Source organism: Lentinula edodes (assembly GCF_021015755.1).
Source record: "Lentinula edodes strain Le(Bin) 0899 ss11 chromosome Unknown C8R40scaffold_30, whole genome shotgun sequence".
Taxonomy (NCBI): domain Eukaryota; kingdom Fungi; phylum Basidiomycota; class Agaricomycetes; order Agaricales; family Omphalotaceae; genus Lentinula; species Lentinula edodes.
The window spans coordinates 212,165-232,159 of record NW_025764336.1 but is presented as its reverse complement, the minus strand read 5'-3'; the positions used below and the strand labels follow the sequence as shown (position 1 = coordinate 232,159).

The 19,995-nt window shown below is 44.6% G+C and overlaps 8 protein-coding genes across 8 annotated transcripts; 4 read left to right on the top strand and 4 right to left on the bottom strand.

The window, feature by feature from the left end:
* Nucleotides 1–415: 415 nt before the first annotated feature.
* C8R40DRAFT_1051944 (OPT oligopeptide transporter) lies at nucleotides 416–4,176 on the top strand (the record flags this gene model as incomplete). The annotated part of the gene is made up of 27 exons (XM_046224737.1): nucleotides 416–595; nucleotides 648–733; nucleotides 788–856; nucleotides 907–962; nucleotides 1,014–1,124; nucleotides 1,172–1,250; nucleotides 1,302–1,437; nucleotides 1,502–1,518; nucleotides 1,575–1,736; nucleotides 1,794–1,830; nucleotides 1,880–1,941; nucleotides 2,006–2,042; nucleotides 2,097–2,184; nucleotides 2,242–2,312; nucleotides 2,377–2,558; nucleotides 2,617–2,648; nucleotides 2,698–2,745; nucleotides 2,798–2,832; nucleotides 2,887–2,910; nucleotides 2,966–3,042; nucleotides 3,104–3,135; nucleotides 3,190–3,281; nucleotides 3,334–3,381; nucleotides 3,438–3,750; nucleotides 3,808–3,900; nucleotides 3,956–4,023; nucleotides 4,084–4,176. 27 exons carry the CDS (start codon nucleotides 416–418, stop codon nucleotides 4,174–4,176), a joined length of 2,328 nt encoding a protein of 775 aa, XP_046083738.1.
* A 1,057-nt stretch (nucleotides 4,177–5,233) lies between these two features.
* Nucleotides 5,234–8,186, top strand: C8R40DRAFT_478159 (cytochrome P450). The gene is made up of 17 exons (XM_046235187.1): nucleotides 5,234–5,414; nucleotides 5,473–5,723; nucleotides 5,793–5,857; nucleotides 5,910–6,042; nucleotides 6,097–6,132; nucleotides 6,183–6,335; nucleotides 6,398–6,474; nucleotides 6,533–6,608; nucleotides 6,666–6,777; nucleotides 6,838–6,964; nucleotides 7,024–7,037; nucleotides 7,091–7,257; nucleotides 7,319–7,409; nucleotides 7,458–7,471; nucleotides 7,528–7,635; nucleotides 7,688–7,831; nucleotides 7,900–8,186. Exons 2-17 carry the CDS (start codon nucleotides 5,590–5,592, stop codon nucleotides 7,967–7,969), a joined length of 1,521 nt encoding a protein of 506 aa, XP_046083737.1. The 5' UTR covers nucleotides 5,234–5,414; nucleotides 5,473–5,589; the 3' UTR covers nucleotides 7,970–8,186.
* A 277-nt stretch (nucleotides 8,187–8,463) lies between these two features.
* C8R40DRAFT_1173393 (uncharacterized protein) lies at nucleotides 8,464–9,040 on the top strand (the record flags this gene model as incomplete). Its single annotated transcript, XM_046232014.1, has 4 exons — nucleotides 8,464–8,622; nucleotides 8,693–8,762; nucleotides 8,856–8,919; nucleotides 8,986–9,040. 4 exons carry the CDS (start codon nucleotides 8,464–8,466, stop codon nucleotides 9,038–9,040), a joined length of 348 nt encoding a protein of 115 aa, XP_046083736.1.
* A 2,818-nt stretch (nucleotides 9,041–11,858) lies between these two features.
* Nucleotides 11,859–13,073, bottom strand: C8R40DRAFT_478034 (uncharacterized protein). Its single transcript, XM_046235186.1, has 4 exons — nucleotides 12,520–13,073; nucleotides 12,368–12,461; nucleotides 12,158–12,220; nucleotides 11,859–12,086 (listed from the first exon to the last, which is right to left on the bottom strand). Exons 1-4 carry the CDS (start codon nucleotides 12,972–12,974, stop codon nucleotides 12,006–12,008), a joined length of 693 nt encoding a protein of 230 aa, XP_046083735.1. The 5' UTR covers nucleotides 12,975–13,073; the 3' UTR covers nucleotides 11,859–12,005.
* Nucleotides 13,074–13,709: 636 nt separating this feature from the next.
* Nucleotides 13,710–14,375, bottom strand: C8R40DRAFT_1116386 (tabtoxin resistance protein). Its single transcript, XM_046228609.1, has 4 exons — nucleotides 14,318–14,375; nucleotides 14,165–14,231; nucleotides 13,979–14,041; nucleotides 13,710–13,872 (listed from the first exon to the last, which is right to left on the bottom strand). Exons 2-4 carry the CDS (start codon nucleotides 14,216–14,218, stop codon nucleotides 13,792–13,794), a joined length of 198 nt encoding a protein of 65 aa, XP_046083734.1. The 5' UTR covers nucleotides 14,219–14,231; nucleotides 14,318–14,375; the 3' UTR covers nucleotides 13,710–13,791.
* C8R40DRAFT_1173391 (uncharacterized protein) lies at nucleotides 14,263–14,790 on the bottom strand (the record flags this gene model as incomplete). Its single annotated transcript, XM_046232013.1, has 1 exon — nucleotides 14,263–14,790. The coding sequence occupies one exon, from the start codon at nucleotides 14,788–14,790 to the stop codon at nucleotides 14,263–14,265; it is 528 nt and encodes a 175-aa protein (XP_046083733.1).
* A 414-nt stretch (nucleotides 14,791–15,204) lies between these two features.
* On the bottom strand, nucleotides 15,205–16,093 carry C8R40DRAFT_1173390 (uncharacterized protein; the record flags this gene model as incomplete). The annotated part of the gene is made up of 4 exons (XM_046232012.1): nucleotides 15,205–15,461; nucleotides 15,523–15,723; nucleotides 15,779–15,937; nucleotides 15,994–16,093. 4 exons carry the CDS (start codon nucleotides 16,091–16,093, stop codon nucleotides 15,205–15,207), a joined length of 717 nt encoding a protein of 238 aa, XP_046083732.1.
* Nucleotides 16,094–16,802: 709 nt separating this feature from the next.
* C8R40DRAFT_1173389 (uncharacterized protein) lies at nucleotides 16,803–18,328 on the top strand (the record flags this gene model as incomplete). The annotated part of the gene is made up of 2 exons (XM_046232011.1): nucleotides 16,803–16,863; nucleotides 16,929–18,328. The coding sequence occupies 2 exons, from the start codon at nucleotides 16,803–16,805 to the stop codon at nucleotides 18,326–18,328; spliced, it is 1,461 nt and encodes a 486-aa protein (XP_046083731.1).
* Nucleotides 18,329–19,995: the final 1,667 nt, after the last annotated feature.

Genomic DNA, 19,995 nt, shown 5'->3' with positions numbered 1-19,995 from the left:
GCAGTTTACTACATCCTGTACAATAACTGCTTAGTGCAGGCACTACTACATCAAACACTTTCTGCTTTTTGTAAGTGTTCATATGGTATCATGCTGTTCCTGTCAAAATTTGCTGGAGCTATCTTGCAAGTGCTGAGTGCTTCTATTCTTGTTATCAATAGCACCAGCTCAGTGCAGCTCGATATCTCCTCTCTCAGCCTATCCATGGGGATTTCGGGTGCTATCGACCACCACATGAGAAGTGGACACTATTTTAGGGATTGAAATCTGAAGGTTTAGTGGATACGAGGGAATATAACTTTTCGGGAAATATTAGGAACAATCCTAGGGATTATGTTTCCGAGTCTACCATAAAACCGGCCCTCATATCTTCTCTCGTTTCCCTTAGTATCTTGCGAGATCTCTCACAGGTGCTATGTCGACTACACAGACAGTCACTGCTCGACAAGACAGCGGGCTCATTGATGACATCGAGAAGAAGGACGTTCACACTCCTTCCAGCAACGAGAAACTTGATTATGTGGAGACCATCGACTTTGACTCGACGGATGATCGGTCGGAGCAGCTGCGTCTGAAAGAGGTCGAAGAGCTCGAGGTAATTTCTGTTCTGTTTCTCTAATTGATCTTGAAATCTTTTTTTGTACCAGGCTCGACTCGCAACTGGCATCGCGGATGATAAGGAATATCTTGTCAGTGATGCTCATGATCTAGTCATTAAGGTTTTGAGTACTCGGTACGTTCCTCATCTCTATGGCCTTCCTCGTTCAATGATTAAATCACCCTATAGTGACGACTACGAGCTCCCCGTTCTTACATTTCGAATGCTTTTCCTTGGTCTTGGCTTCTCTGCTTTTGGGTATGTCGGAGCATAGGTCGAGTGGGTTATTTCTGATATTTTGCCTTCAGCTCGGTGTTAGCGCAATTGTACTACTTCAAACCACAGACGCTTTCTGTGTCGCAAGGTACGTCGTGTGATGGCTATGGTAGAACCATTGATTCATGTCTAGGTACAGGCTTTCTGTTGATTATACTATACTTTTTCGGAAAAGCTTGGGAAAAGGCGCTCCCTTCGCATGGGCTTTGGTGGTATCTCAATCCTGGCCCTTTCAATATCAAGGAGCACGGTATGCATCGAATGGCGTGCTCCGTGTTAATGTTGAGAAATGTGTAGGTGCCGCTCTGATCATGGCGTCTACTGCAAGTTCTTCTGCGACAGCTATCCAAGTTATCTCAGTTCAAGATCTTTACTAGTCAGTTTCGTCGTTTTTTTGCGTCTGTCTCAACACCTGAAATGTGGCCAGTGGAAATAAGCTGAACCCTGCAGTGGCTATATTCACCCTCTTGTCCTCTCAGTTGATTGGCTACTCATTTGCTGGGTTGCTCATTGAGGCTCTGATCTACCCCTCCGTGACGTTTTGGCCATCGAGTATAACCCCAGTAAGTCGATCTCTCTCCCTCTCTCATACACACTTTGACAAGTATTGACATACATTTATTACAGGCTAACATGTTCCAAGCGTAAATGGTCTTCACCCATCTCTTATACGGTATGCTCATATATGTTCATGTCAAAGGCTTCATTTCGATGGTGGTCTATCAAGCAAACGAACCAAAATTTTCTGGCTTGTCTTTGCAGCTATATTTTGCTATGAGATCATTCCCCAGTGGATATTCCCATTGTTGACTGGCGTGAGTATCTTCTGTCTCGTAGATAATTCCTCGGGTACTTTTCGCAAGTAAGTCCTGATTTATGGTGCACCTCAAAAGCGTACGGACTGATATTCATACCACAGTATCTTTGGCGGTGCAAGCAATAATGAGGGGATGGGGGTAAGGACCTAGAGAATTTCCTGGATGTGTTCTCATCCCTGTGATATAGCTCTTAGCCGTGTGTTTCGATTGGAATCTTATCGGATCGCCGTGTTTATATACCCCTCTCTGGTACGACACCATCAACGCTTTTGTGGCTGGCTGAATAAAAAGGAACTCATATGTTTAATTACAGGACCCAGCTAAATCAAAACATTGGCATCTGCCTCACTGTGAGTGATTGTACATCTTCCAAATGCAACATTGGAAAATACCAGATTCCATAGTACATTCTCATGTCGGCTGTCTACTACGGTAACATCTGGCAAGGAAAGAGGTTTCCGTTCATGTCTCAAGCAATTTTCGATATCAATGGTCCTAGTTATTTCCTGATTTGTCTCGGACTCTACTGTACTTACACTATCCACTCAGGTAACCAATACAATCAAACAGCCATCTTAACGAACAACAAGTTTGACCCAGCCAAATTCGAACAAATCGGGGTGGGTATCCACTTTCCGGATTGGTTTAGTCTCCCCCTCTTATGCATTTGGGCCATCTTCATAGCCGGCGTATTTTTCTTCGACGAATGCACTATATTTCATTACCGCTAATCTTGCCATGGGCGCAACCCTAGTACACGTTGTCCTCTTCTATCACGATCAGTTGATGCCATTTATACGGGCGTTCAACCCTTGGAACAAAACAGTCAGTGTTGTACACGATGAGCATTATATTGTTATGAAACGGTAAGTCCCACTTTATCTGGAGCTGCTTTGAATCAGTGATCAATCACATCCTCCACAGCTACGACAAAGTTCCCAAATGGTGGTTCCTATGTATGATGAAAATACCCTCTCACCTTCAATCCTTGACGAAACATGTCAGGTCTGCTTGTAATTGCCTATTCGATTTCACAGGCGACCGATTACACAGGTAGAAAGCTTCGGCAATTTTGCATATATCGATACTGAACAAGCAATTGTAGGAAACTCGCACTTTACCTGGTGGCAGCTTACAGTGGTTTGTGCACTGTCGTACGAGTGATAGTGCTTTCTGACTGACTGAAACGTACAGATTCTGGTCATATCTTTAGTTTTCGTGGGTTGAAAAGATGCATTACGACCTTCGACAAGAGCTTACCTAGTTGTTCTAGACAATGGCCTACTGCACCACGTCGGCCATACTAGGGTTTGCTCAGTTTAGCACTCAATTAGACGGTTTCTACTCTATGTACGTGTCACGTTCTCCGACCAAGACTATTGTCCGACTGCCTTTTTTCGCATGTTTATAGGATAGCTTCATATATGGTTCCCGGGGACCCAAGTACTATATTCATTGAGACCGATGCCCAATCGTTCTGACTACTCTACTCTACAGTCGCGAATATGTACGCTGCACTTTACGGCAGCCAGCCGACCGTACAGGGCATCATGCTTTTGGGTGATTTGAAGCTTGGACAGTATCTGAAGGTAGAACATCTTTCGGAGGATGCATACCCTTGTTTCACCCATTCTGTGCCAGATTCCACCGAAGATCAATTTCCTCGTTCAAGTTCTTGGATGTGTTGTCGTACGTGGTCATCGCTGTCCAAGTATCATCTCTTTGTAAGTTTAGACTTGGTTCAGGGTGCACTCCTTAACTATGTCATGGAGCTCTCCATCGTCGCAAATCAACGCGCCGCGCTGCTCACGATAGCCGGCACTCGTTTATGGTCGGGCCAGAACGCTCAGTCTTTCAACTCGAATGCGATTGCTTGGGGCGCTTTGGGCCGAGAAATGTTCAGCCCTGGGAAGACCTACTACATGGTTCCAGTTGCGCTAGCCCTTGGTGCACTCATGCCAATCCCACAATACCTGCTCCACCGTCGATTCCCCAGGAACAAATTTCTGTCGAACTTTAACACCGGCATTGTCATGCAGTATTCATGCTTCTTGTCCGGTAAGCGATTGACCTTCTTGCGGAAGTTCACTAGTCCAACCTTTTGTGGCTCGACAGTTGGTATCAACACGTCTGTAAATACTTCTAGTCTCCTTGGTATAATGTCACAATGGTGGATGCGCACAAAGCACCCAAGGTGGTTCACAAAGTGTATGTTGTGGGTACTCTTCCTTTATATTCGCTTTTGACTTCCGTCTTTGTATAGATAATTACATTATTTCCGGCGCGCTTGACGGAGGAACGCAAGTTATTTCTTTCATTCTCAATTTGGCCGTAAGTAATTTCTATTGTATCAACAATGCTTCCTGATACGGACTTCTTCCGCTTATGTAGGTGTTTGGTGCAGCGGGAACAGAGGTGGACTTTCCTCAGTGGTGGGGTAATGATTTCAATCTCTCAGCAGACCGATGTGCAGCTCCCGCATAACGACTGAGACAGAAAATGTATAAATACTAGGATATTGTATTGTACAAACCTATCCTTTCTTGTTGAGTCAATATGCTTCCGGAACCTTGTACAGTTCCACTTAGTTCTCTCTCCATGTCAAGCTTATCGGTCGAATCCTGGAATTCTGACCACCGGGATCAACCCCGAATCGTCATTCTAAGGCTAATAGGGTCATTTTAGCCATAATAAGCAACTGAGCCTGAAGGTACACCGGTACGGCGATACCGTACACGGAGGTAGAACCCTTCATTCGTAAATGATCAGCAGACCCTGTATGGACCCGGTTTCATCTGCTGTGCAAAACCAACGTTCTTACTTCCCTCTGAATTAAGTACACTTCAGGAAAACTCTCAAAATGATATCCGAGAACCCGGACATTGCCTCAACTATTCACGTGGAAAACTTTACACTCTTATTGCTAATCTTCACCTTCCTTGTTTTTTGTCATTTTTTCTGGCACTTGAGGTTAACATCGCTCTGAGATTGTATTTCCGGATATGAGTAGGTCATCTTCCATGCGCGTGATAATAACATATCTCTATCCATGTGGTAAGCTAGCGCTTCTAGTACGTCCACTCTATACTGTGCCACATTAGGCCACATTTCTCTTGTATGCAAGTCAAACTGATCATCAACCGAGATAGGCACTAGTATGGCCACTAGTATACGGCACAGTATGAGACGCCCACCGCGGCTAAGCGCTGATATATGATACCTAGGGCGCGCCCGAAGGCACCTTAATCGTCGTGCAGTAATTGTTCTCATATTTGAACGCACAGATATCTTTTCCTTTCTAAATCCCCTATTCAGACTACATAGATCACTCGAATCAACTTAACGACATGAAGGCATGAAGACAATTATAGAAGATATGTCCCGGTGAAGATGAATGTCTCGATTGGAATGTCTGCCGAACGGGTCAGAGGTCCTTATAATCGAAGCTCATTAGAGGCGTTCGTGAAGTTGACATGTATGGTATGGGATACCGTACTCCGGCAATTCCTTTACATTGTTCCATTTACAGTTGAAAGCTGATACTTGCTATCGGTCTTCTTTCTGGACTGTACGGTGGTTCTGGCAGTGCACGTCGACGGTTTAGCATTCAATTGAGCTCCCGAATAGTATCAACACATATAATCTTCTGGGGTCTTCAAGGATCCGATCCTAAGCTGTAATCGAACCTACACATGTGACAGGAAGTGTAGCTCGGACTCCCTGTATGTGTATAATTCTCTTAGTACTTATTTCTCCATATCGGGACATTAACCTGGTTAGATATTGGTCTGCGACGTGATAGAAAGATGGACCGCCACAAACACTCCTATATAAGCCCTGGAGCACCAATGATCATGATAGATTTTGGCCCGTCTCTGAACACACCGATAGACACCGATGTTGGGCGAGATAATCTCTTCATTTTCCCTCAAAGTCTTTGTTATTGTTTCCCTTGCCTACATAACATATCGAGAGCTTTCGTTTCGACGGAAGAGACTTCCTCCAGGTCCTACACCTTTATTGATGATCGGGTGAGCGTTTCCGAAGGATCTCGCAATCATATGTCGATGTGTATATATGCTAACGATGATTTTACACAGAAATGCCCTTCAGATACCTTCAACCTCTCCGCAGGAGAAATTTGCTGAATGGCTTGATGTATACGGTAAGCATAACTCTGACATCGCATATGGGTCCTGAGGCCTGGTGTTGCGTAGGAGACGTCGTATATCTCCGAATATTTCAGCAACCCATGTTAATCTTGAATTCGCTGGAAGCAGCTCAGGATTTGCTTCATCAACGAAGTTCTATCTATTCAGATCGGCCTAACTTCGTCTTATTGAATGATTTGTAAGTCAAAAAAGAGTACTGAATTGGTCTATACCGTCTCATCAAGATTATCAGAATGGGATGGCAGAACGCCTCCACCCACGTCCGATAGTAGGTCACCCATTACTTTCCCTTCAAATTCAGAGCCTAAAAGATACCAGTGGTCCCCGGTTTCGAAGGCACCGTCGGTTTATTCACCAGACCTTCAATCAGCGTGCGGTGGAAGCGTTGCGATCTGTCCAAGAGAAAGAGATTTGCCACCTAATTCAAGACTTAATTCGCGAACCCGAACAGGTTACTCAACATTTACAAAGGTGAGATGAAAGTCTCCTTGAGGCTGAGTAAACAGGTCTCCAATGCTTCAATCCATTTTCAGATTTACCGCAGCTACAATCATGAAAATAACTTACGGAGCCGATGTCAAGTCTAACGATGATCCAATCGTCCAACTTGGTTATTTATCGTATTCCTTCTAGAATTGATGAATTGATATTGATATCTGTCCTAATAGCTCAACGGGCCGGATCACTCACTATCCAGTCTGGGACACCAGCGGCAACGTTGGTGGACTACATTCCTATCATGAGGTGCGTAAAGTCCCAATGGCCTTTCCTCATCCGCTTTAGGCTTATCTTAATGTCTAGATACATCCCGAGTTGGGCCCCATTAGCGGGCTTCAAGCGAAACGCAGGAATAGTCAAGGAAGCTGTGGACAGCATGTTCAACATTCCTTACGAGACAGTCAAAGGCCAGATGGTGGGTCCACTGCCAATGTCGTACTTCGTTTCTTTTCTGATGTAAAGTACGGTCGGCAAGGCATCTGGAATTGATTTCCCCTGTATGACCTCTAGATTAATGAAGGCATGTAGCCCCGCTGGGGTTCACTGCTTATCATTAGAAGACGAAGAAGACATCAAAGGCGTTGCGGGCACCATGTATGTAGGTGAATACCAACAAGTTTATTTTGATTGTCTCCGATATCTACTATCTCACTCGTTGCAGCTGCCGAAGATACAGTGAGCTTGATTTTAATCGCTGTGCTAGCTCTAAGTGAATGTTTATCTTATAGACTCATTGTATTCTGTCGACTTTTATCCTGGCTATGGTGCTACATCCTGAAGTGTTCAAGAAAGCTCAAGCTGAAATGGATGATGTCGTTGGCATGAACAGACTGCCAACTTTCGAAGACAGAAGCTCGCTCCCTTATCTGGAATGTGTTCTCAAGGAAGTATGCAGGTACGAAGTATACCTAAAGGCTAAAATATTCGAGGACGCGGCTCACCAGCCACTGTACTAGATGGAATGTTCCAGTCCCTTTAGGATTGCCTCATCGATTAATGGATGTCGATGTTTACCGAAATTATCACATACCTAAAGGCACAACCGTTGTAAGTGATTTTATGTTGCATGAACGTTCTGACGCTAAACGAGCGAAGATGGCCAATATTCAGTTAGTCTTACCCCATCGGTCAAAGCAATCTTTCTTGATCCCGATTGGGCATTTAGTTCCATTCTGCAAAATTGTTCACAGCCACAGCTCTTCCGTCCTGAACGATACATCGAAGATCCAAATCTCCTTGATCCGGCAGACGTAATTTATGGATTCGGTCGTCGGTAGGTAACAAACGATCTTAGATTCCAGCTTTACTGAACTTGGAGAGTTCAGTCGTTGTCCTGGTAGACACTTTGGCGATCGAACTGTTTGGCTAGCTGCAGCCTCTTTGGTTTGTACAATGATTATCTCGAAAACGAAAGATGAACATGGCAATGATATTACCCCAAACGCCACATTTATCAATGGATTCGTTCGGTGCGCGCTTTTTTCTGCGTAAATGCAATAAAACCAATAAATACGTAATTGACAAATGGATTTTACAGTCATCCCTCCGAATTTCCTTGTAACATACAACCTCGTTCAGAGCAAATTCTGATGATGACCAGTGTGTAGTTGGAATGCCCAAGACGTGATTACAGAACATAACAGAGCACAACCTGTTTATATAATTCATAAATTGACAAAATATGTGTAGAGTCGTCGCAGAAGCTGATTGATACAAGTCAAAAGTTTCAGGTCGAAGATTACCTCTTCACCTCAACTCAGCGTTTCATTCGATACTAGGCTAGTATGTAGGGCTGGTGCGGAGAGCTCAGAGTTTATGATTATGTCATGAGAAGTTGCGTGGGAACCGCTCTGACTATTACTAAGGATTCAACTAAGTATCGACCGCCGCCCAGAGCCCCAGCCATTACATCTGCTATCTTCCTTCCGAAATTGAGTCAAGACTATTCCTCTCTGGCATAAAATTTCTGTTTTTCTCTCAATCGCCACTATTCTAGACATTTCTCGAACATTCCACCCGATAACTTTACAAAGATAACTGCTGATAAAAGCTGGTAACTGTCACCAATCCGATTGTCCACGAGTCATCTACAAAACATTCCATGTCCTCTGCGGAAACGGCCTCGCAAAATACGTCTCCGCCATCATCTACAGGCTTACTTCCCGCGCCTCCGGACGCGGCCACAAAGAACCTAGAGGTGGGGTCTGGTCAGAAAGTTCTTCTTGACGAATTAGGTCCCATGGTTGTCAATTCCAACGGTGTATGTCGTGTTCTAATCCAAGTATCCATATGCAGCGATAACACTTTCTGATGAACAAATCCTTTTCCAGACTCTATCTCGAATTGCTAGTAAGTCTACCGATTCAAGTGATCTACGAGATACTACCACTTCATCTACCCGTGGGCCATGGACTGACCATGACCGGCTCTTCCGCCGACAACATATTTTATTCTTACCATACGTATATTAACTTGAACTATCACACATTTTAGACTGGTCAACCATGACAGAAGCTGAACAGAAGCGGACCTTGAGAGTTCTTGGGAGTAGAAACCAGTGAGTATGAAGCCATCGACTCCGCGGACATCCGTATAATTGACTGGTCATTATGATCTCACTCAGACTTCGTCTCGCTGCGAAGTCTGATGCAGATGCTACCCATATTCTAGAGGCTTAGCGCACACAGTCAATATAGGCGGGTCCAGGTAGCTAAACTTTACTGGACACGCAAAACCGTCACTTTAATGTGGCATTAGATTGTGCCACAACACAACTGGCTGCTCTGTTCTGTTCAACTTGATGCGTGAACGTTTCATCTGGACATCTGATGAATTTCCGAGAATAAAACCGTCGAGAAGAAGTACACAGGGCGTTTTTTGAGGGTATTGCGTGATATGTTGTTCTATTTCTATAGGCTTCTGCCAGTGGGGTTTTCTCACAGCTTCTTGTAGAAGATTGTTGAAACTGGTGTATCGTTTTCATGGAGCCAATGTAAGATCAAGAATCGCTCCGATCCTCAAGGAATGTATGCGCATGGAACAACGGCCTGGGTACGGAAATAAAATATTAGCATCAAAGATGTCACTTGACCAGCTTGAAGCTTGATCTTGAACGCCTTCTCACTTTGTAATATCCGTTGCTCTCGAAGAATAATATTGCTCCGGTGACAGTTTGTGCTTCGAGTATGCTACTTCGAGGACCTAGTATTCACTCGTGAATATCAGTGTATTGTGGGCAAAAACTATTGAGAAACCCCTGTAGTTGCAGAAACCCGGGGTTCCTCGGGGAACCCTTCACGAAGTTCACTCCGAGGGTTTCCAGAGGTTCGGCCGGCGACGTGCCGAAGATTGATTGCCGCCATCTCGCTGGAGTTACTATGTTTTTTTTTGTTGCCCTCGAACTGGTGATTGTCAATATTCCTTCTTGTTCACCATACTTAAATGTTTTTGTTGATGCATACTCCATATGTATGAGGGAGCAAGCTATGACTACACAGACTATACATGCATGTATATGCTGCACTTACCATAGAACTATACAGTACCACCAGCTATATCATGCCTTGTGGAAATGCACAAGCTCCCTCAGTTGTTCTGCTATCAACTGAGTTAAACATTACACTAACAGTTTTATGTATAATCATGCATATGTACTACTGTAATACACAAATCCTGTTTCTCAAGTTAACACTGCATTGATAAATGAGCTTTAGTAGGGCCAATGTACCAAAAACTCAGCAAAGCCTGATTATACTCGGAGAATGAGAACCCTTGGACATTTTTATCCTTCATGTCATTCCTTAGCAGTCCTTCCATCAGCTTGTTAAATACTAGTAGCATTTCATGCATGTAACTGAGCACAGTTTTTTGTGTTGGTGAATACTCTGTACAACTGTAGCCCCGTATGTATCACACTTACATACAACACGTACTACCTTGACACACAACATATAACGGCGTTATTATCCAATACTGTACAGTAGGTAGTATATGACACACCAGGCTGGTTTTCGTGGACCTCAGTTGGTTTATTGTCAACTGAGGTGAGCTTGGTCATATATACATGTACGACAGCATACTGACTTCGATAGCTTAACTCTAACAGGTATATACCAATACAACAGTTGGTTTATTGTCAACTGAGCTTAAATCTAACATTTTGAGTCATTCCAGTCACAGCAGCTTAGAATTGCTTTGAGCATCCTCCCCAACTTATTACAACTTGATAGAACTCAATAATGAGGCAAGGCCGGCTTGTGCCGTCCAGTGCCGCATTACGTAATTGGCCGGATCAGCCCAAAAGCAAAGGGTTGCTCAATAAAGACTGTGGGAATTCTCGGGGTTTCTGCAATGTTGGGGTTTCTCAATAGTTTTTACCTGTATTGTGACAATTCAATCGAATAACAAATCACGATAGAAATGGGTGTACTTGCACGAGTCATTCAATCATGTTAACAAACTTCATCGACTATGCGATCAAGGAGCATCAATATATCTTTTCAATTCCACTTTGTACAAATGCACGATCATCATGATACGCCTTGATACAAACCATTCTTTACATTCTCTTCTGACGATCAAAACTTACCTACATCCCCCGATGTTTTGCATTTGGAAATTGGACGAGGCAAAGTATCACGCAGCCAGGGTTTTGAACTGGCAGCTCATCACAATTGTCCATGCCAAGAATCATGATCATCTGCTTCACCCTTTAGTAAGGATTTTGGATTCCGGATTTCTTGTGGGATGATAACAACTTGTTTTCTCTGCACGACGTTTTCCTCCGCCGATAGCCAAAACTTTTTGCTTGAATGAATGAGAAGTCGCGACATAATACAGCAAATCACTGGCGAGTAAGTGAAAAGGTGGTGGTAACAAATAAGTTCAACAGACATCCGGAGGCACATCTGCAAAACCTGTATACTCGCCATAGCAAGGATACTGGCTGGAGAGCGCTCTCCAGCGACGAAAGCACCCAAAGCAAAAATCAAAGCCTGCTCTAGGTGCTTTCGCTGCTGGGAAGTGCTCTGAGCTGCTCTGAGTTGCTTTTGGCTATTTAGCCAAACATACAGGTTTTGCAGATGCACCCATTGTAACACAACCCACAATTCCCATCTTTCTTCCACTCTTCTCTGATGAACCCTCTCAGGTTCACTCAGTTGATCTCCTCAGTCAAATCTGACTGTGATTCTTCCCCTTCCAATGCATGATGTTCCTTTTTACCATCACCACATGCGATTGCAGGCCACTGCACCACCGTGCATGGCAAAAACTCGGCTCCTTCCTTGAGGGTTATTAAATATTATGGAATCAAAAAAACGGCGCGCCGCCGACATTGAATGTTTTTTGAGAAAGCTAAATAAAAGCAAATTTACGTGAATTATTTATTGGAGTAATCAAGTGAGATGAGTTTTAGAGAGTCACATCCCGTGATATCCCGTGCCGGTCACAAGAAATCAATACAATTCAACTCAGTGTTACATTTGGCCAAATAAGGAGAAACTACAACCATAAAAGGAAATTAAAATTGTATGAAGCGGTGTATATAAGGACGATACTTCCGTAAACTACAGCCTCGTAATTTAGTCACATCAGAATGCACAGAACAACCCTTGCCACTGCCAGCTTCAGTCCCCTTCACCTTCAGAGCCTCTTATAAAAGAATGTACAACTGGTGTATTGGCCCCTATCTGGAGCTAAATTGACATCTGGAAGCACTCCGACCTTGAAAAAAATGGCATTGGAATGAAATTTGATTATTTTTCAAGGGAAAATCGAACAATCATTGCTCATACCTTGGAGTATCCAACACGCTCATAGAATAATTCTGCACCAGAACCTGTTTGAGTGTCAAGGACCTTAGAAGCCATCGTGAAAACAGTCGGTCAGATATTAAACAAATTCGAAAAGATTGTAATGGAGGAGGAATCGGCACGGTTCCATTTTGATGGAAAGGAAAGATAGATGGAGATAGCCCTATTTTGAAGTATAGATAATTGACTCACCAGAATTTTTAGACTGTGTTTTCGAGCTTCGTCTTCCATGCGATCAAGCAACATCTTTCCTATTCCTCTAGGTACATAACATGAGCAGGGTGAACTTTGTGCAACCTTAACAAGATGTGACAGAAGCACAGAAGTAAACAAATCTCACGAACCGTTTCCTATGTTCGCTTCCAATGATCAACTTACCCACCTCCCCCCAATGTTTTGCATTCGGAGTTTGGGCAAGGTAGAGTATCACACAGCCGAGGATCACTGGCGGTTCAAGTTTTTCATGGTGAAAATCATGATCATCTGCCTCCTTCTCCTGGGCTTCTTGGGATTCTTGTGCGATAAGAACAAACTGCTTCATTTGCACTACTTTTTCCTCGGCCGAAAGCCAAAACGCTGATGCGTCCTGGATAGAGAAGGGTTGAAGAAAGTTCATCGTGATGTTGGTGTCTACGCAGGATTTGAGTAGGACTGCAAGCTGAGGGATAATTGAACGGTATGCCTCGGAGGAAGGAGGACACAATTTGACGGTTATTCTGTTCAAAATATTGTGGACAATGGTACCATTCTGGGCGATAGCAACGTTCTGGGTGATGCCATTCTGAGAGCTCGAGGTCATGTCAAATGATTATTGATACTATGTAGTGTTTATGCTTGTGAAAGAGTTAGATCAATCAATGTTGAAGTTGTGTGCTGGGAGCAGAATTCCGATGCTTATATAGCAGGTACTAAGTTTCTTTGTCGAATCTAACCCGGCGGAGTCAAGATGAGTATCATTCACTGAGATGATGCAGCCTGAGTGGTAGACTTCTCATATCTACTGTGCCGCAGACACGCAGTACGCGGAGTCTGAAAAAATCAAGTTAACTCTGCTCTTCGGACTCTGCTTTATCGCAAATCGAGGATAGGCAGCAGCTGAATTTGAACGGTAAAATGAACCTTACAAACATCCGGATATCCGTTATCATGATTTGTTGATTTTCTTCAGGTGCGGAAAGACCCCCGATGAGGTGAAAGTCCCCTGCAGTGGGAAGGTGTTGGGGTGATATTCTTCCTCAGAGAAGGATATATTTCGATCATAATCCAAAAAACAATGAGTGAACGAGAAAGACGCACTGTGACGCGGATAAGTGGTAGACGTCCGGAGCGCGGCTAAGTATCTTGATGTATACTCGGTGTAGAGTCATCCATCAGCATCCATCTCGAATTTCTACTGGGCGAATCACACCCCTCACCCTCCCCAGCCTCAGTTTCGCATTCATTCTCCTTTCATTCTCCTCTCAATCCTGTGCTCCACACCCCCCCCAGTCAACTTATCCGGACCGTGATTCTTTCTCAAGATTATGCAGTACTTCATACCGTCACGAGCTATCAGTGTAACAGAATGCATTGTATGTAGAACCAGTTTGAAATAGTCTTTACAAAAGTATTTTCCTTCACAACCTCTTATAGAAGTACGTGTAGCTGGTATATCGTTTCCCATCCGGAGCCAGGCTAGCGTCTGGAATCACACCGGCCTTCCAGGAATTCAAGGCGGGTTTTGGGATGAATGCAGATATTCGAATGATTTTGAAGGGGGATGAATAAGCAAATGAACGAACGACCGTTGAAGTTCATGCTTACCTTTGAATATCCCAGACGTTCATAGAACAATTCAGCGCCGGAACCAGTTTCGGTATCAAGGACCTGGAAAATATCGTGATGATAGCCTCAAGTTAGATTTTGTTAAACAGTTTTAAACATATGCATATATATATTCCGTTGGTGGAGATTGCAGCCTACTATATGGAGTGGGAATAATTTACTCACCAGTATTTTCCGACCGTGTTTTCGAGCTTCGTCCTCCATGCGATCAAGCAACATCTTTCCTATCCCTCTAGGTATATGACATGAGCAGATGAAATTTCTTATACACCTTTCACAAAACGTGAAAGAAGCATGGAAGATAAACCAATCACGGACCGTTTCCTATGCTCTCTTCCGACAATCAGTTTGCCTACCTCCGCCCGATGTTTCGCATTCGGAAGTTGGGCAAGGTAGAGTATCACACAGCCCAGAATGACTGGTGTTCTACTTTCCAGTACGTGCTGTTCATGGCGAGAATCATTGTAATCTGCCTCATCCTCTGAAGATCCTTGAGATTCTTGCGCGATTATAACGAATTGCTTCCTTTGCACCACATTTTCCTCGGCCGAAAGCCAAAACGCCGATGCGTCCTCAATAGAGAAGGGTTGGATAAAGTTCATCGTGATGTTGTTGTCGATGCAGGATTTGAGTAGGGTTGCGAGCTGGGGGACGATTGAAAGGTATACCTCGGAGGAGGGAGGACATACTTTGAGGGTGATGTGACTCGGATTCAACTTATCAGCGATGACACCGTTCTCGGTCATGGTGTCTTCCTGAACGATGGTGCTATCTGGGGAGCCGGAGGTCATGGTGATTATTTAGGTTTTCGAGTTGAATGTGTTGTAATCGGACTCACATAGCCTTATATAGTCCTCTAACGAACTCATGTGAAAAAATACAGAGTAACAATCCGTAACTGTCGACCCCGAAGCCGAACAATGATTCCAGACGAGTACTTACAAAGAGCGATATCCCTACTATGCACAGCGATTATTGGAGCTGTGCCGCAGCTTGCCGCAGACGCATGAAAGTCCCAGGCTGTAGAAGATTGAGGACTGGCTGTACTGCGCAGTAACATTTATTAGCGAGATTGTTCATGAGTTGATGCTGAGGATGTTGACGGGACCGACGAAGGCTAGAGGCCGCTAAACGGCGTCAGAACTCGCAATACAAGATTTCAATTGCAAGGGTGATACGACCTATCGGTATTAGTTAGGTTTTACTCAATATTCCAGCTCCTCGATGAATGCTTGATCTCCATCAACAGCGCAGAGTGAGCCAGCTTCGAAGATTCCGCCTTCACTACGGAAACCCTCAGCCCCCATCAAGACATTGGGTGCACATGGTCCTGTTCCTCGTTGTCCAGAATCAATTGCGCTATGGCTCCCAGAAGCAAAGGAAAGGGTACCCCTGCTAGTGTAACCATTTGCAGGCGGAAGCCGGGATTGATTACGCAGCACAAATCTCGCAGTTGGGCTCACTTTTCATGAGGGTTTGGGTCAGAGGCGGCGAGTTAAGTAGTATATACGGGAAGAACTTACTATTGTCCTCGCTAACCGAGACTGTTCCCCTACGTGTCCTTCGAGTAATAAAAGTACATCTGGAGACAGCACAGAAAGAACCTTTGCGGAAGGTTATTCCAGGAGGGTGTGCCAGAGAGTGTCTATTATGACGACGGAAAGCAAGCAAGACACTGGGAGTTGGAATATCGAATGTTCCTTCATCCAAAGGTATTCGACGGGCTACATTGATGGCGTGATTAGCAAAGAGTTACGAAGATATTGTGACCCGACGCACGATAAGCGGGTAGATGAACACATGAACGTGTATTGGAAGACACACCATTTGTTCTGATAAATTGACTGCCAGAGACAGCACAGAATGCTCCTTCTTGAACAACACCCTGCTCGACCTTGAAATCACGAGCTCCATACCCCACAGTAGGATTGCTCCTGTCTGTAGAACTGATCGGTCAACTCATATAGAGCAGAAACACAGATGGAAATCGTTACATTGTAAAGAACTGGTTCGAGAGTTATTGGTAGTTGACCGACGACTATAGACGTGATTGGCCATGGATTGAGTAGCTGATGTACGAGAGTTGAAAGGCATCGCGGAATGGTTGATACCCTCGAAGATCCAATCGATTTATATACATGAGAATAGTATCGCAACCGACTTGCTCAGCAATAGATGCATAAGTGCGAGTCAGAATAGGGTAGAGGGCGACATACGTTCTAATTGGGTTGTCTAGCTCACGCGCCGAATCTATACTTACCTCTTGATGCCAGGCGCTGTGCAGACTCAATTCCCTGATTCATCACAGTTGTGCACGACCGCTTCTTCAAGCCTCTACGGCTGCCTCGCACAGAAATTTCCAGGATCGATTCCATGGATCCCTCTGATCAAAGTTGACATGCCAATAAACTAGACTCGAGCCAGTAGCTTCGGATGTTGACACTTTGGAAACTGGCGCTCAACTGCCGAGAAAGTGATTCCGCATATCGCTTCTCAGCAGCAGACTGGTTCGAGTCTACCAATAAACTTGAGGGAGGCTGAGCTGGCACAATAAGATACCAAGGCCTGTGCAGCTGCCTATGTCGAATTGAAATCATTTGTTGACAGACAAAGAATTGTTCTGTACATCATGCCAGTGGGGATCATTGTGCGTGTTATAGGCAATGAAGGAGAAAAAGGAAAAGTTGGCGGTAATAGCAAGTGGTCGCCGGTATTTTCTGGATACTCGGTGCGAATTTGACCATTGTGACAGTCACATGAACGCGACCTGTGATGGCTTCAAATAGAGTACTCTCGGACAATCATGAAAATCCCAAGAGCCAAGCCTTGTCAAACTAACCTTCGTGATATTTGGGCCTGGAAACGTGAGTGAGCGTGAATATCTTTCAGCGAACGCAAAACACTCACAATTTCCCGTTAAAACTTAAAGCTCCCGTCCGTCGTTCTGGTCATCGTATCCTCGATCCAATCCCAGCTGAGCTCTACATTATGATCTTTAACTACGTGAAACCGCGCAACGACTGCTACGAGTCGAAAAAGACTATCATTAGACGAACGAACGACCTCCGAAACATGTCATTAGTATGCCGCTATTTCTGCGCCGAAATTCTTCCTTGGTTATTCAAATCTGTGGTTTTCCACCCCGGAGGACTATACAATGGAGTTACCACAAGAGCTGAAAAGGACGCCATGAGCTGCATTCCGTTCTGCAGATCCATCAAGCAGGACGAAAAGTTTGCTAGATCTTTGGCTCTACAAGTAAAACAATGTTCTATACGCGATTGGCTTGACGCTCCGAATACTAACACCGCAATGGTCAAAGCTTTTCTGAATACTCATATCGACTCTCTACCACACCTAACTAATCTCACCACTATCACACTTTCTCGAATGCCCCTGGCTCCTCAACTCCTTGCTCATATTCGACGTCTTCTGCATTTGACGTCGTTCACCATTGACCGTTGTGACTTTGCAGAGATATTACCAAAACATGTGCAGAAACTCGCTGCGAAGAGCAAGTTGAAGTCATTTCGTCTTTGGGTTCGGAGCAAAGACGACAGCGATGATGAAGATGATGAAGTCCATGCTCTTGTAGTGAAGGAATTCCTTCCACTAATCGTGAACCTCTCCGAATTTGGCACAGATAGCTGGCTGCTCATGCAGGCTTTGATCTCTTGCCACGATACTCTGTCCCCATTGCTAGAGACTCTGGAAATATTGTCGATCCGTGATACAAAAGTTCTTTGCGAATACCTTTACAAGTTACCTGCATTGACATCGTTGACGATGGACAGTGCTCTATCAACCACAGTTTACTCCAATATTTCCCTCTCACGTTTGACGAGTCTTCGTCATCTCACTTGCCCTCCCCGTTTCGTTTCACGTCTCAGTGGTTCACATGAGCTAGCCAGTCTGTCATTTTCAACGCGCCACCCGGAGAACTCGTGGGTAGCGATGCACAATGCCGCCGGAGTTTCCTGGCCGAGAGTTGACCAACTTCTCGCATTCTGTTTGCCTTATACCTTGGCGTTAGGCATTTGCTTGGACCCAACATCTTTTCTCGACGGCACTGGTATTGCCCTTGATCGACTACGGAAATTGACCATCATCTCCGATGAATGTTTCATTCTAAGTTCTGGTGAACCCCCAGACCAGAACGGCGGTGCAGAGATGTCGAAGCTTGTGCAGATTCTGATGAAAGAGGCACGATTTCCAAGCCTTGAGCGTATCTTGTTCCGTGACGATGATAATAAGGAGTGGACTTGGAGAGAAGATTCCTCAAGTGGCAAGTGGAAGCCTGTGCCAGAGGAAGATGAGGATGGGTATTAGAGGAGCTACATAACAGGTTCTGCTGCTTTGAGTAAGTCCTATTCCAGATTATCTTAGCTTGAACAATTTTACCTGGGCATATGTAGGTTCCGGATCATCGAATGTCTTGTAATTGCGCCTTGGATTCCACTCAGTATTTTGTTCTAATGTCCATGGCTGAGTCTGACTCTGTCTGAATGTGTCATATACGTTTTGTTCTTAATTTGGGCGAACCTCGCTAAGCCGGCTACCTATCCGCTTGTAATCATTGACTACACTCTACTGTTCACCTTGTTTAGTGGTGGCTAATATAATGTACGTGAAATGTAGATAAAAATGCGGTATGTACATCACGATGTATAGACCCTGTGAAATAAAACAGAATCCAAGTAGAATATATCTCCTCATCAGTGACTAGGTGAAGACTCTCGATACAAGTTGAATTGGTCTTAGCTGCGAGCGTATCTTCTGTTCAATGAACCAACCCCAGCATGCGAGATTCAATAGCCAAGCTTTGTTAGGCTAACCGTCGTGATATTCAGGCTTGGAATTGAGAGAAAATATCACTATCTTCCAGCAAAAACCACTTCCTGTTTGTATCATTCAAAAACTTCTGTCCGTCGTTTGGGTCATCGTATCCTCGATCCAATCACAGTTGAGCTCTACATCCTAATATTTGACTACTTCAAACCACGCTATGATTGCTACGGGACGGAAAAGTCTCATTAAACGAATGAACGACCTCCAAGCATGTATGTCATTAATATCATGGGCCGCTATTTCTGCGCCGGGAATTTTCCTTGTTTATGTCAGTCGTTTTCCACCCCGGAATGCCACCCAAGGGAGTCATTACAAGGGTTGAGAAAGACGGCATGAGCCGTTATTTACATGCCCCGCGCCCATCGATATACCTCATTATTTTTTATACACATTGGAGTAAGTGTGATGAATCATTGAAAACCGGATGTTGTAGTTTCCAGTACCAATCCAGTGGTGTGTGCATTATTTATGACTCACAGGAGGTCTAATCCCATACGACCTCTCGAAGAATTCATCCAACCAGCTGAAGAACACCTCTTTATCTTGTTGAGAGATATTCGTCCAATCGATTGGAGTCTGATACTCAGGTTCTGGTGTATGCCGATACGATGAAGAAGATGCCGTGCGTGAGGGAAGTGACGGAGTTTGCAAGGAAGGAGCTCGGGAAGGCAATGCTGGAAGCCTATTGATGTTGCTAGCAGTGGAGGGTGTACGATTTGGACTGGGGATAGGGCGCAGATTAGGACTTGGAGTAGAGACTGCAGGATCTGATGGACGGGTAGCACGATTGACAACTGGAGGTCCGCTACTTGGACTACGGCTTGGGAGAGCAGGAGATGAGCGAGAGGACAGTTGAGAGGGTGAAGGTGAGATAGTCGGGGGTCTAGGCGAGCTGGAGGGTGAGCTGGAATTCGCCGTGTCTCGTCGAATAGGAGGAGGTGGAAGTTTCGGAGGCTCAGGTTTTGGTGGTTTAGTCCAGGAATTGTTTGTTCGTGGTGCGGGAGGAGGCGGAGGTTTGCCGTCGTAAGGGTTCCAATTGGTTTTCTTCAAAGGCACGCTACATACAAAAAGAAAAGAGATGAATTTGCGCAAGTGTACAACTTTCTGAAGATAACTGACGCACCTCGTATGTCTATCTTTGGTATTTT